Here is a 13,683-nt window from a genome sequence, read left to right on the forward strand (position 1 = left end):
ATTATTTTTTTCAAAATTAGAAGAACTCATGAATAAGCATACTTTCACACCCAGTAAAATATACAATATTGATGAGAGTGGTAACACTAATGTTCACGTTCCTCGAAAAATTGTAGCTTGCAAGGGTAATAAACAAGTTGATTCCGCTGCAAGTGGAGAAAGGGGTAATATTGTAACATTTATCGCTGCTATAAGTGCTTCAGGGAATGCTGTCCCCTTTGTGTACATATTTCCCAGAGTGAATTTTAAGCCCTATATGCTGAAAGGTGCACCTGCTGATTCGGTGGGAACGGCTCATCCTAGTGGTTGGTCCAATGGAGTCATATTCTTAGAATATTTCGTCGATGATAAAATATTAGTAATATTAGACAATCATAAAAGTCATATTACCCCCGAAATTATCAACTTAGATAAAGAACATGGGATCGTAATATTGACTATTCCACCTCATACGAGCCATACGAGCTCCAACCCCTCGATCGCAGTCTTTTTGGCCCATATAAAACTTATTATAATAACGCGTGCACCGCGAAAGAAAACAGGAAAACCAATATCTATTTACGATGTCGCTGAAATTTCCGGTCAGGCATATAGACTAGCATTTAATCGCACAAATATTGAATCTGGATTCAAAGTTTCAAGGATCTGGCCAGTGAATGAAAATGTGTTTCAAGAACATGAGTTCTGTAGTTCTTCGGTCACTGATAGAGATAATCCTGCTAATATCAATGAAGACATTTATTACTCTGCATTCAACTTTTTCAAGAGTTACTTTTGTTAAATTTACCATCTGATTTGGTATTCTTAGCTCTTTCATTGCTTTGAACATTTCTCTTTTATTCACAGAGTCATAGGCTACTTTATAGTCTATAAATATGTGACGAGTATCAATGCCATAAACTGCATTTGTATCTTAAACTTCATGTCTAGAATTATATAAAAGGAATTGATCATCCCTGCTTCTTTTTTGTACAGGTTTTTAAAAGCAATTTGATACTACTCCAGGTTCACTGATAAATTATCGAGGTTATGAAGGACCCTAATACATGATGGAAGGTATTCCATATTTTGTTTAACATTCAAACAGATCACCATTACTCGTTTGTGGATTCCAGTTAATTTTGTTTATTTTTACTGATGCTATGGCAGTTATAATACACTTTAAGTTCCTTCAGATATTCCAGTCCACACTACTACTACAGAATTTAGTTTCTTGGACTAGATTTCTGGATGGTTGACTGACATAATGCAGGAACCTTTGAGTGGCTGGGAAAACAAGAAAACTGCTCTGACATAAAGTCAAGAATTTATACAGCCAATATAAGACCATCAATGAGGCATGCATCAAAAACAAGACCTGATACCTGAGCCACCAACACAAAAACCAACACAAAAATGACAGCGAACAAGAAAAAATGAGATAATCTCATAAGTAAAATAGAAGAGATCAAACAGTATTTTGTAGCAGATCAAATGTAGCAGAGCAGATTTTGTAGTCCACCACACAAAATATATGATAGTATTTGTTCTTGGTTTTTAGTGATATTTATAGGTTGATGGTAATCATTGTCAGATGTGTTTCTGTGGAGTCTGGATTAGCTATTAATTAAAGTGTTTCCTAGGGACACCAGTCCACCTTCCAATCTTCAATGTGAAGGGGTCACACAGCATATAAAACTCAAAATTTTGTTTTCAAAGATAATACTTTATTTTTAATAGAATAAGATATAAAAATATAACAATGTATTATCAAGAATATCACAAAAGTATTGCATATAAAAAAGGCACATTACATAATAATCTGTCAACATTTATATACAAAAACTAAGCTAATATACTAGGGTAATATTATATGAGTAATTTTCAGCTGTTGTACATTCCTTCAATTAAATAGTCCATTCTCCTGTAGTTGCGGTGTTGCCACCAATCCTTTCCTTTTTTATAGAAAACAGAAAGAAGAACAGCAACAAGTGGAACAGACAGTATAACAGCTACAATTGGCACTACATAGTCTGCCCGTCTCACCTTCTTTTCCATAGTTGTATCAATATGAGCTAAAGTAGGTATGTCTAAGTTGGGTTTTGCTGGAGCTACCACCACTTCGTCATGTTCAGTCAATAAAGGTTTTTTTGGCTTAATAGTAGTAGATGCTGTAGTTGCCTTGGTAGTACTGGAAGTATGATTAGTTTTTAATTCTGTGGAAGAGTTTATAACTTTTGGTGTTGTGTTTACAGTAACGTTTAACGGTTGAGAAACATTTTTAGATGCAAGTACTTCTGAAGTAGTGTTTACACTTGTTACATTTAATGTTTTCACTGGAGCACTTATCACATGCTCCCTGCCCTTATGACTATTAGGAGGTGGTTGTGTAGTTGCCTTCGTTGTTTCCTCTATTGTTACCTTAGATACAACAGGGCTTGTCTGATTTGTGGTGGAAATTATGTTTGTAGTGCTGTTGTCAAGAGCATTCCCTCTCGAGAAACACGATATTATTACGATTAGGAGGAAACATATTTTGGCAAACTGTGCCATTTCATTTAGCGAAATTTAGTTTTACAGGCACAATTCATTAGTAAATATTAAATTAAAATATTTACCACACAACTAAACATATGGATATCTGTCATGTGATTTTCTTATTCTCTTTATGTCAATGTCAAATGCCTTTCATCAACACTGAATAAAACAATCCATTATTTTTTTTTAATTGTTTCTACTATATACAGACAAATCTTAAAAACTATTATTGTAAATAATATATTGTAGTTTGAGTAATTATTATAATACAAAACATTCAATCTGTTTAAGGAATAAAATTATTTAATTGTTGAATGCAGACAACTTCACGTTAGAGTATTGATATTTCGCATTGATGTATTGTTAGTTGCGTACATGTTAAAATAAAAAAAAATTATTTTTTAGTTCAAAACAAATATGTTTGAGGTTAAGACAATTATTTTTAAAAATACCAAAGATAATAATAAATTATATAAGAATAATAGTCCGATCATGCAACGAAAATATTAATAATAGAAATTTAACAAAAATATGATTGAGAGAGTCAATTCTAATAGTAAACTAACACTTTCTCCTGGCCTCAATTTTTGTTACCTACAAAGGATCAAACGAAGAGAAAACTATTTTTCTATCATTAGACCAAGATTATCAGTATCGTGTCACAAGTGTACACACTGGTAAGTACATTTTTTCTCGTTTGGACTAATAAATAATATTATGTGTTGTTTACTTTTTTTGTTTTTGTTTGGTTTACATTGTTTACTTTTTTTATTTGTAACAGGTAACACTTTCGACATAAATTAATTTTGGACAACAATTTGTACCGAAAATTGGTAAAATGAATGTATTTTTTACGTGTTAACACGTTCCAATTCTTTTTTAAGAAAAAATAACTTTCTTGTTATCTACATTTTCTAATGAAATTTTATTCAAACTCTCTCTAATAACAAAGCCCAACAGCGATTTTGGTGCCTGGGAAATATAAATAACTGAATTTAATTAATGTTGATCCTCTGATTTTAAAAATTTCTTTTGTTTTTTCTTAATAACTGTAATGTTTAAGATAGCTTTATAATCAAGCTAATCTTGACTTTTTATAGAATAGAAACAAGTAATTTTTTAACATCTTTAGATAATACATTTTAAACTGTAATATAGAATAATAAACTGACAATTTTTTTCAAGTTTCAGTTATGATACTTTAGAAACAGATCTGCAAAACAAAACAATCCAAAAATGAACTACATTCTGCTTGGCTTTTCATTGGCTTCAACTCTGATGATACTTTTTTCCAATATAATAAACTTTTTCGAAAAAAACCTTCCAACTGTGTTTTCACAAACTATTAGATACGGTAAATTTGCTAGCAAAGAAAAGAGTAAACGTTTTTCAAAATTTCTCATAGAGATTCCTAAAGCATGTTTCAAGCATTTTTATGTGGTGGCTCTGAATTGCTATGCTGTCGTATTTGCCACAGTTACTGCTGTATACCTGTTGAAGTATGAAGTTCCATGGTTTGTCATAGAGTTGATAGATCTGGTGGGCGGAGAAGAAAGAGTTTCCTTTGGTAAGTATTATATATAAGTACAATGATTGATACCAACACTGTTGGGTTGATAGAACAATAAGAATTTTCACTGGTTTGTTCGAGGTGGTGAGGATGATTTTTTGATATCTTCTGGATCTCTTATAAATAAACAAAGATATTCTATCAAAGGATCATTCATACTAAAAGAAACAGTTCTTAGTAAAACCTACAGACATTGTCTTAATATTTTTTTAGTTACACCAACTCAAACTTATGTAGTAATTTGCTTGATGTCACTGCAAGTAATAAGACGATTTTACGATACACATTTCGTTTCAATATTTGGCAAACATAGCTATATCAACATTCATCAATACCTTGTTGGGATTGTCTATTATCCAGCCACAGCACTTGCCATTTTATGTGAAGCACCGAAATTTGCACATATTTGTAAGTATTTTTTTCTTCATTTATATAGTATAATATATATAGTTAATTCAAAGGATTAATTACATGATTTATGTATCATGAGTAACAGATTTTTTGGAACCAACCATATTACTGAGTTTATCACTCTTGTATTTCTTTCTAGTAAATCTGTTTCTTGTCTATATTTAAAAAGTAAACATTAAAAAATGTTTTTTTGCACATTTACCTAATGGTTTTCATCAGATCGCGAATCTGCAGATACAATAATGTTATTTTTATCCTTTTAGCACCATATGAATCTGAAAATGTAGATATTTCAAACCTCACATATGTGGAGAGACTGTCTATACTTCTATTTTTGTGGGCCTGGTGGCATCAGTACAAGGCTACTGAAATTTTAGCCAATTTAAGAAAAAATAAATCAGGTGAGTACTTTATGAACTGTTCATAGAATTATTCAGTTTGTGGTTAGTAAAATTAAATTTAAAGAATATTAAGCATTCCTTACCTGTCGAGGTAATCACCTGGTCTGATATTTTTGTTTCTTGTGAATATATTATTACTACACTATGGTGTGACCAATTTTTTATGAATGTTTCAAATTTGTCATGCTTACAATAACAAGGGCTACAATATTTTTTAGAAATCCATTGCTTTAAAAACGGTATTTTTACTAAGTTATTATTTTAGGACAAATTATAACTAGTGACCACAAATTACCACGAGGGGACTGGTTCGAATACATATCAAGTCCTCTTCAGGCAGCCGAAATCATAATGTATACGGCGCTAACAATAATTTTGAGATACAATATCACATGGTTCTTTGTTTATGCATGGGTGATTGTAAATCAGGTAAGTAAATGAAGTTCCTTGATTTTAATTTTCTGCATTTTTTGACTTTAGAAGCAAAGCAAGCAGACAAAAATTAAGATTAATTTATCTTTCTCTCTTTCTCACCAGCCTTGACTTCCATAGATCTTTGTCTCTATTCCATAGTCATTTCTTAAATTAGTGCATTGATTGTTTGCAGATTCCTGTGATTTGATCAATTCTTGTTTGTGGCCTTTGGTCCTCTTGTAGTGTCGCTGTGGTCAGTGATTCCAGATACAAGTATGAACTTACAACATGAAACTGGTCAGTATTGATTATGTGTGGATGATTATTGTGTTGCCTATCCACATCATGATTTTTGTATTGGATATGTTAATGCAGGCCAAATATTATTTTACTTCCGTTTTCAATGAACTTCGAAAATAAAGATGTTCCCTCTATTGGCAAGAAATATCAAAATTTTCAACAAGTGTTTTGAGGTTAAATTCTACAAATAGATAACTCCTCTGTAAACTTACAACAAAGTGAGAAATGATGATAATAGGCGATATAATGCTGGTATTTTTCAAATTCAATAAGAGGCATAGCATTGTGTTCCTTAGATATGGATCGCCCTATAGTATAGTACATCCACTAATAATTTTCCAACATAAACATGTCTTATTCTGGTATCAAAGAGACCGCCTTTCAAATCAAGGTTGTCAGACATATTTCCTAAAATTCCTAAGGTTATATTTAAAAAATATTCTCTATTCTCTATTCGTTATTATTCAATTGCTAGTCAACGAACGACACTCTTAAAAAATAATATGAACTTATTCTCAAAAATATATATATAAATTAATTAACTAGGTACTAATATTTACATGGACTCTTCACTAATGAATTAAAGCAACCGTGAACTTTGTATATATTACTTATATTCTAAGTAATTTTCGAATATTGGCAACATTGTAGTCTGGAGAGAATTTGAACGTTCGACGTTGCCCTGTTGGTGAATTTAGCGGTAATACTTTTATAGATATAATGATCGACTTTTAAGAAATCAGACAACTTTTAAGAATCCAAGTTCTCAAAAACGGTTTCAAGAATTGTATTATTTTTTTCCAAATTTCATTGATTTTATACCTTACCTGGAAACATGAAAAATTGCAGATATATTAATAATGGTATTAAGGTTATATTCACTAATTTTAAACTCATGCATTATGGCGGCAACAGCGCGAAGCGCAAAGCCGATAATTCTAATGAACACCTGTTGTCTGGCTAGGCGACACCCTAAAATATTTCCTTTTGCAGAGGCGGCGCTTATAAGGTATAGGTAATATAAGTTATAAGTAATATTATATTTTTCTAGGATGGCATTTTTTAAGATGCATCAACTTCTGTGTTATCAATAAATAATGACAATTATGTTAATGACAGCTCTGAATTAAAAAATAAAGATTTGCACGTACAATCCCAAAGAATAGTTTTAAATATGTATGAGTGTTTGAAAAAAGAAAATATTGGGATGGCTGATAATGCAATTGTTTCGAGAATTCATGTATTAAAAAAATCGGGTATAAGACGATATATACAATTATTAAATTAGGCACAGTTACAGATCATTCCTTAAAACGAAAGCGACCAAATAAAAAATTGGGTAGGATTGACACTGCTGCAAAAGACGTTATTCAGGGAACAGTTTACAATTTTACAGGCACACTGACGATTCTTTTCAGTCCTTCTAATTAATTTCTTTACAGCTATCGCGATGCATCTTGAACACTAGTATTCATTATTATACAGTGTGTCGCATTTAAGATGAAGACAACTCTATATATCAGCTACTAAAATACATACAGATTTGACATTTTGCACAGTCATACATGTTGTTAGTGCACATTTTTTTAAGATAGTCATCTGAAATTTAAATTTTAAACGCGGCTTACTGCGAATCCACAAACAGGGTAAATTTTCGATATTTTGCTTCGCGTTAGAGAAATCGGAAAAACTTATTTGGAAAAGTTGTTCCACTTATTGTAAACGCACATACCAAATTTCATGACAAAATTCGCAATTTTAGTTTTTCAGTATTATTTGTAATCTCGATCCTAAATCTACAATTGGCTGTCTAAAGATGCATCTCGGGACAGCCAACTGTCCGTTTTAGAATCCTGACTACAATTGAAGAGCTTATTTCCAAAGTGTCTTACATCCATATAATGAAATCCATGAAATTACAGATTTTCATACAAATTTAACATACAAATTATACAATTTTACAATTTTCATATGCACTTTTAAATGGTAAATAAGAAGTTGTTTTGGTACATATAACTTTATTCTAGACTTGAAGAAATCTATAAAGTTTAAAAAAAGAAAATTTAAAAAATCGAAATTTTGGATTTAAGACACTGGAAATAAGCTCTTCAATTAATGAAAAAAGTAAAAGTGCGAATTTTGACATAAAACTTTGTTATGTGGGGTTAAAATAATATTTGGAACATCTTTTCCAAATAACTTTTTCAGATATCTCTAACTCGAAGCAAAATATTGAAGATTCACCCTGTTTGTGCATTAACAGTAGGCCGTGTTTAAAAATTAAATTTCAGTTGACTATCTTAATTGCTGGATAGACAATGTTTTAAAATTTTCTGACAGAATGAGCCATTATTTACAGATAATTGTAAAAAAATATTATGGTTTATGTAAAAACTAAATAATAAGTCCAATATTCTTATAAATCACTAAAATTAACAAGCTTTAATTTGAAAGAATTAATTTGTTATTTATTCGATGTTGTGAGCCCGCTCCCATTTGAAAAAAAAACTGATTCCGTCCTTTGAAGAGTCCTATTCAAAAATGCCCCGTTTAAACAAATCGAAGGTTAAAGGGTGCCGGACATTTTTGCAGGAAACAATTCAAATTCAAAAGATCACCTTTTTCTGCTACGGAAAATATTGCTCCGATTTCTCACCAAAATCAATGTTGATACTTTAGTTTAGATACTCTTGAATCTCAAAAATACTCATTTACATATTTTTCAAGCCTCGAAAATGCATATTAGGTATCGCATTTTTCGGATTTTAAATCGCTTATATCTCCAAAACTATTAACTTTTGAGAAAAATGACATAGATCTTATTTAGAGTCACCCAAAAACCTAAAAAATATTTTTTGGAGCACAAAAGGTGATATTTTGAATTTGTTTAAAAAATTGTTTAAACAATTTCTGCCCAAAAATTGAGAAATTTTCCTGAATATAATTATGTAAAAATTAATAAAAATTATATGATTTTTCTTGAAATATGCGTTTGATAACTGATCCCTTTTCTTAATTTCCACGCCAATGGTCGGCATCGACATCAAAGAACCTCAAAAGCCGACGCTTGGCAAATTGACAATGGAAAAAGTATACTTGTCTGATTAATATTTTGTTTTAGGTCGAAACAATGTTGTTGTCTCACTGGTGGTACCAAGAAACTTTTAGAGACTTACCAAAGAAGAGAAAGGCTGTTATTCCATTTGTTTATTAAGTTTTTTTCAAATTAAATATATTTTTAATTGTTTTATATTCATTTATCCTAATCTAACCCCATATTTCCTTTGTCTCTAATTAGTTGACCTCACAAATTATAAAAGGTGTCATGAACAATTATACATACGCCTACCTCGTATGGAGACTCCAATGGGAAATGTCAAATACCCATTAAAAAGGTTCTGTTCGTAAATATGGGTTCTGGATATATTTGGATCATGGAATATCTTTGTTTTATTTGAAAAGTAATCTCGGACATACAAATTTTTTGTTGAGCTATATAGCGTTAAGAAAAAATAGGGCACTGAATCTTATAAGCACTTTATTTCAACCTCCATACTTGGACACATTCAAACAGTCCCACACAAGTCCTAACTTAAATTAACTTGCACATAACTTACACTGATTGTATTTAGAGCTACCTTCTAAACATTAATGCATATCACAGTGGAGTTTAGAAATACAGGAAATAATAAATAAATAAACAAAATACAACTTTTATTTACACAACAATGTCATTCAAAAGGTTTAATTCTCCAGTCATACAGCCATATAAAATGTTTACCCCTTTAACAGATATTCCTTAAATTATTTTTAAAAGTCAAAATTTTGACAAGAACAACTAAATTATATTTAATATCTTTTAAACATGTATAAACTTTTAGTGTATTATATACAAATATTTATGTAGTGTTATATACACTAGATATCTTTACCCGTGCGACATTATTACCTCATAGACAACAATACATTTATTATAATAATATGTAATATTATAAATAAATTTATACCGAGACTTTCAGTGTTTTATACTGTGATTGCACAGCTCTTGCCATTCAATTTTTTTATTACACATATATTTCTTGTTTAAATAACATTACAGTCGTTGGTCGGGCGTTTACAATTTCAAAACAATCGATGTTATATTTCATTTATTTCGTGTTTTTAAGCGATGAAGCACTGATAAAGATCTTAACTGCATCTATCTACACATAATTGAAGCAACAATTATAAGGAACTAAATCAGTACCTACTAGTATAGGAGTACTCTTTGAACACATAGCATATTTCCGGTACTTTTAAATTTCTTCTATTGTATCCCTAATTTATTATGTTTATGATAGTAATATGCCTTTTAGTATGACGTCACACTAATTTATTTTGGGGTTAGTTTCATCTTTATTATAAACAAACTGACTGTTCTACGCTATTCCAAAATCAATAAATAAATATATCAAAATAAACTTATGGAAAAAATCAGGGAAATACAAGAAAAAAAAAGACAAATTACTATAAAAAAAATTGTGTTTGCGTAATTATGCCGAAAGAATTCCAAGAAACTTGTTCAAAATCATTGTTTTATTGAATACAAACCATTAGAATGAATTAAGAGATATTGTCAGAGTAGAACTTAAAAATATAATAAACATGAGGTGAAGACTACTGCTGAAGAGGTTTATACTTGCTACAGCTCATTAAACTGTCATTATGATGCTTGGAATGTTTTGCCTCAAGCCAAATGATTAAAGAGTCACTATGGAAAGAACTCGGAGAAAAGACTCACTGTAATTGTTAATAAATGTCTTGTATGGGATTTGTATTTGAGAACGTATCAGCTAGATATCTTAGAAAGCAGATCCCTGATAAATGAATCATAAGAGTTGTAGCTGGCTATATCTAGTAAATTTATAAAATAGTTAAAATGAACTGTTACATACTTATATAGTTTAGAATTGCAACATATTTAAATGCACAAAGTATGACGTCACAAAAGTATGGGCTATTGAAATCATCAGTTATCAACTTAAAAATATAGAGCAACTGGAAAAAACCTAATTAGAGTAGTTTTTGGAAGAAAAATAACGTGGATTGAGATTAAAAGCACTTCTACCAAATAATATATACATAATCTAACTTTTTGACCAATTTTTTTTAAAAACAACCTTTATATCGACACTGACAATTCATAAATGTCATTTACTGACATTTATAATTTGAGAAATGGTTAAATTGCCAACCAAGAGCATTCAAATGTAAATTTCACAACCTACTTAATAATGATTTTTCCCAATGACTCAGTACATTGATAGAACAACACAAAATTTTCTAAATTGCATGAAATATGACTAGTTCAATTTAATTTAGGAACGTTAATAAATCACCTAACCTGTCTAGGTAATAATCAGGTACCAATTCTTGGTCTTCCTTTTTACTAGATTTCTGACGTTGTTGAATGTCTTCCAGGGTTGTTACACCAGTCAGCACCAAGAGTGTTTGAAAACCACATCTTGTTCCCAATAAAATATCTGTATTACATCTAGAAAGAATATTTTATATGGTAAATTATAAAATAAAAACAAGATAACAGAAAAAATAGTTTCTTTTTTTTCCTTTTTGTCATATTTTTTTTTCTTTTTATATAACTTTCTGTCATCAAATCAACTATCTAACTAAATTATTTAAAAACAAGGTTTGTACTTATAGACTTACCTATCACCAATCATTATAGTCCTCTTAGGATCTATCCCATGTTCATTGATAAGTGCCTCAACTATATAAGGGTTGGGCTTTCCAACAACAGTGGCTTCTCGTTGAGAAACAGTTTCAACTGCTCTCACCATAGTTCCAGCACCAGGCACAATCAAATCTGAACTCATGGGAAATCTTTCATCAGTATTGGTTGCTATAAAGAGGCAGGATGGTTTGCTTAAGTATGAAGCGGCTTTCATCACCTTTACATAAGATAAATGCTCATCAAATCCTACTACCACAGCTCCTACATCTGGGTCAAGATGGATATTCTCTACAGTGGTAGCAAGACTATTTTGAATAACATCTGGCTGGAAATAATATGAAGATAGTTGTAGGATAATATGATATTGATTTATTATACTAATACAGTATGAGAATATGAGTAGAATGGAAAAAAACAAAATGAAAGTAATGGTGTATTGAAAAGATGGATTTGATAAGTCTGTCATAACACCTATTCCATGATGCAGAAATGAAAATGTTTAAATGGAATGGTATATGTACTGACAAAAAAACGGATTAACTTAAGAATTTAGTAAGGTATGATACCAATTGATGACAAAGAAAGAGAAAGCATATAAATGAGACATGGTGACAGATTGTTAGTAAAGAGTAATGAAAAAATTATTCAAAAAATGAAATGCAGGGGAATACATGCAGGACATGATACTGATAGAAAAGGTATTCTGGCATCAAATGTCCTAAAATATTTTCCAGCCATAATAATGAAAAAATCTACAATATAACAAAAATTATACTGAAATAATGGCATCTCCTGAGATAAAATGTTCCTGAAGCAGACTGATCCTCTGGTAGGATATCCAAGTGAGGGATACTTCAAGGGGAGCCATTACAGGTTAGAAAAATTACAGGTTTAAGTACCTACAATTGATATTACTAAGTAATGGGAAAATAAATAGAGATATATACAGTAGATTTCGAGTGAGATAGATGAAGTAGAAGGAAGCATGTAATATGTTGTATGACAGGATTCTAATGAAACTGAAAGGAAAATCCTATAAAACTGCCATAAGACCAACTATGATGTACATAATTGAATGATGGACAGCTAAACATAAAGAGGAACAAGACAAGTGAGCACTTAATCTCCCTTCCACTCAACCTATGAGGTCTATTGCAGCTAAAGAGGAACGATTAATGCATATATAGAGAAAATGAAAATGCTTAGATAGATGAGTGGAATGATAAAAAGGGATAAAATTAAGAATGAGTATATCAGGGGAAGTCTGGAGGTGTCTACCAATAATTGGAAAATTGGCACCAAAATGAGAGAGCTTAGGTTATGATGGTTTAGGCAGTATGAGTTTACGATAACAGCCATGTATTATTTTAATAAAAACAATTTCATCTTACACCAATCCCTAGATGTTTAATTCCTGCAGATTCTAGTTCTTGTGTGATTCCTTTAGAACCAATCACATATACTTTCTTAGAAAATCCATGATTTTTTAGATAGGAAACTACTAGATATGCTGTGGATACGATATCATCCTAAAAATGAATTTTTTAGTAAATAAAATGTAACATTAAATTAGAATTAAAGACAAAATAACATAATACTAAACATATTTACAAATAAACAAAGTAAATCGACACAATATGAATTTCCCTGTGTTGTAGTAATTAAAGTTAACTTCAAAAATAAAAACATTATTTAACACATTATATTTGGCCTAAAAAATAGAACAGTTTTCATTAATACAAATTTTATAGGACCTGTAAAAGATTTATCATGATCTAATAGTTGTTCTTAAGCTTCTGGTAGGTCAAAATTTGTTAAGTTTCTAATACTGGACTTGATGATGGAGTATTATTGTAAACTACGAGACCAGTAGCCCTGCTTGTTAAAAAACTGATTTGGAGGTGAGTTATAAAAAGAACAGAAAATATACTGTTAGTAAAAACCACTATAAAAAATACTTATTAACCTTTTCAACATTATATCCCATCCTTTTAGCTTTAATAACAAAATCTTCTCGTATTTTTGTGGAATTATTAGTAACAAATACTATTTTTTTCCCAATTTCTTTCAGCATATTAACAACTTCTACTGAACCTGGTATTGGTTCATTCTCCAACCACAAAACTCCATCACAGTCTAATAATACAGTATCAATACCATCTAAAATTTTAGTTACTTCTCCTTTACTTAATTTCGAGATATCGGTTAGTGAAGGATGACTAGGAAACATTTTTTTATTTCTTCGTAATGAGTTAATTAAACTGGAGTCCTTGGATTCCCTGGGCATGAATTGGCAGATAAATAACCTTTAAATTTTATTTAACATTCTTCTTTCTCTT

At 30.5% G+C, this 13,683-nt stretch overlaps 3 protein-coding genes across 3 annotated transcripts; 2 read left to right on the plus strand and 1 right to left on the minus strand.

Annotated features, from left to right (window-relative positions):
- Window positions 1–28: 28 nt before the first annotated feature.
- On the plus strand, window positions 29–781 carry LOC140438050 (uncharacterized). Its single transcript, XM_072527763.1, has one exon. The coding sequence runs from the start codon at window positions 29–31 to the stop codon at window positions 779–781; it is 753 nt and encodes a 250-aa protein (XP_072383864.1).
- A 2,141-nt stretch (window positions 782–2,922) lies between these two features.
- Window positions 2,923–8,863, plus strand: LOC140439071 (polyprenal reductase). The gene is made up of 6 exons (XM_072528728.1): window positions 2,923–3,194; window positions 3,703–4,084; window positions 4,301–4,495; window positions 4,762–4,899; window positions 5,165–5,328; window positions 8,735–8,863. The coding sequence occupies exons 2-6, from the start codon at window positions 3,754–3,756 to the stop codon at window positions 8,825–8,827; spliced, it is 921 nt and encodes a 306-aa protein (XP_072384829.1). The 5' UTR covers window positions 2,923–3,194; window positions 3,703–3,753; the 3' UTR covers window positions 8,828–8,863.
- Window positions 8,864–9,312: 449 nt separating this feature from the next.
- On the minus strand, window positions 9,313–13,663 carry LOC140439070 (glycerol-3-phosphate phosphatase). Its single transcript, XM_072528727.1, has 4 exons — window positions 13,311–13,663; window positions 12,736–12,873; window positions 11,320–11,669; window positions 9,313–11,146 (listed from the first exon to the last, which is right to left on the minus strand). Exons 1-4 carry the CDS (start codon window positions 13,629–13,631, stop codon window positions 10,966–10,968), a joined length of 990 nt encoding a protein of 329 aa, XP_072384828.1. The 5' UTR covers window positions 13,632–13,663; the 3' UTR covers window positions 9,313–10,965.
- Window positions 13,664–13,683: the final 20 nt, after the last annotated feature.

This window comes from Diabrotica undecimpunctata, chromosome 4, assembly GCF_040954645.1.
Source record: "Diabrotica undecimpunctata isolate CICGRU chromosome 4, icDiaUnde3, whole genome shotgun sequence".
Lineage (NCBI taxonomy): Eukaryota > Metazoa > Arthropoda > Insecta > Coleoptera > Chrysomelidae > Diabrotica > Diabrotica undecimpunctata.